This window comes from Nicotiana tabacum, unplaced genomic scaffold (genome assembly GCF_000715075.1).
Source record: "Nicotiana tabacum cultivar K326 unplaced genomic scaffold, ASM71507v2 Un00002, whole genome shotgun sequence".
NCBI lineage: Eukaryota > Viridiplantae > Streptophyta > Magnoliopsida > Solanales > Solanaceae > Nicotiana > Nicotiana tabacum.
This window is the reverse complement of record NW_027438240.1, coordinates 2,893,685-2,894,831: the sequence shown is the minus strand read 5'-3', so window position 1 is coordinate 2,894,831 and position 1,147 is coordinate 2,893,685. Positions and strand designations below refer to the sequence as shown.

The window sequence follows — 1,147 nt, the reverse complement described above, 5'->3', positions numbered from 1 at the left end:
TGCAACATATTGCAGATGTTATAACCACTTCCAGTATCTAATACCCACAATGAAGCATCAGTAGTAGTTAAAGAAACTTTGAAAATATTTTTCATTTGAGTCTTACCTTGTTTCTTGTCATTTAGAGTTGCAAGATACTCTTGACAATTTCTCTTACAATGTCCTATTTTCTTACAATGGAAACATCCAGCATCGGATTGGTCAACTTTTCCTCTTTTGCCTTTGGGTTTGGTCACACCACCCTTAAGCGCAATAGGCTTCTTTTTGGATTTATTTTTACCCTTACCCTTCTTCTTAGAAGAGTTTCCAACCAACATGACAGTTCCTTTCTTCTTCTCAGATGCAAGTTGATTATCATAATCAATTAGCATTTAAAGCATATCATGAAGATCACAATCCATTTTATGCATATTGAAATTAATAATAAATTGTGAAAAGAATTCAGAGAGTGACTGCAAGATCAAATCTTGAGAAAGCTCTTTACCCAGTTTTCACCCCAACTTCTCAAGTTCTTCAATAAGATCAATCATATGATTGACATAGGGTCCAACTGGAGAGTTTCCAGTCAATTTGGATCCAAATAAACTCTTAGATAGCTGGTATCTAGCTGTCCTGCTTTGTGTACCAAACATCTTCCTAAGATGTTCAATGATTGCAGTTGGATCCATATCCTGATGTTTCCTCTGGAGCTCAGAACTCATAGAAGCGAGAATGATGCATTTGGTAGTAAGACATTCTTCCAAGTATTTCTGATAAATCTTTGTGGCATCATCGTCATCCTTATTTGGGACTTCCTTAGAGGGTTTATCGATCACATCAATAAGCTTTTCATGCATGAGAACAATTCTCAAATTTCTGTACCAATCATCAAAGTTTGATCCTACCACTTTGTTGGCCTCAGGTATTCCACGCAGTGATATAACAGACATATTGAGAAATCTAAAATATGAAAAAGAAAAGGCAATAATATAAGAACATATTTACATATATATCATAAAGACATGAACTTTTATCTAATGATATTTTCACTAATTATTTTAAACTATTTACCCTCATTATAGTTTAAGAAATCTCTATTTCTTTTAGTGGAGTAAAGAAATCCTTTAACAATATGTATGAGCCCCTTGGATGTCAAGTCGTTTCTCAC

The 1,147-nt window shown here is 34.1% G+C and overlaps 1 protein-coding gene across 1 annotated transcript; it reads right to left on the bottom strand.

The window, feature by feature from the left end:
• Positions 1-491: 491 nt before the first annotated feature.
• Positions 492-929, bottom strand: LOC107795856 (uncharacterized). The gene has a single exon (XM_016618559.2). The coding sequence runs from the start codon at positions 927-929 to the stop codon at positions 492-494; it is 438 nt and encodes a 145-aa protein (XP_016474045.2).
• Between the last annotated feature and the right edge of the window lie 218 nt (positions 930-1,147).

Excerpts from the sequence above, each read along its gene's own strand:
- LOC107795856 (XM_016618559.2), bottom strand. The coding sequence starts at position 929 with ATGTCTGTTATATCACTGCGTGGAATACCTGAGGCCAACAAAGTGGTA.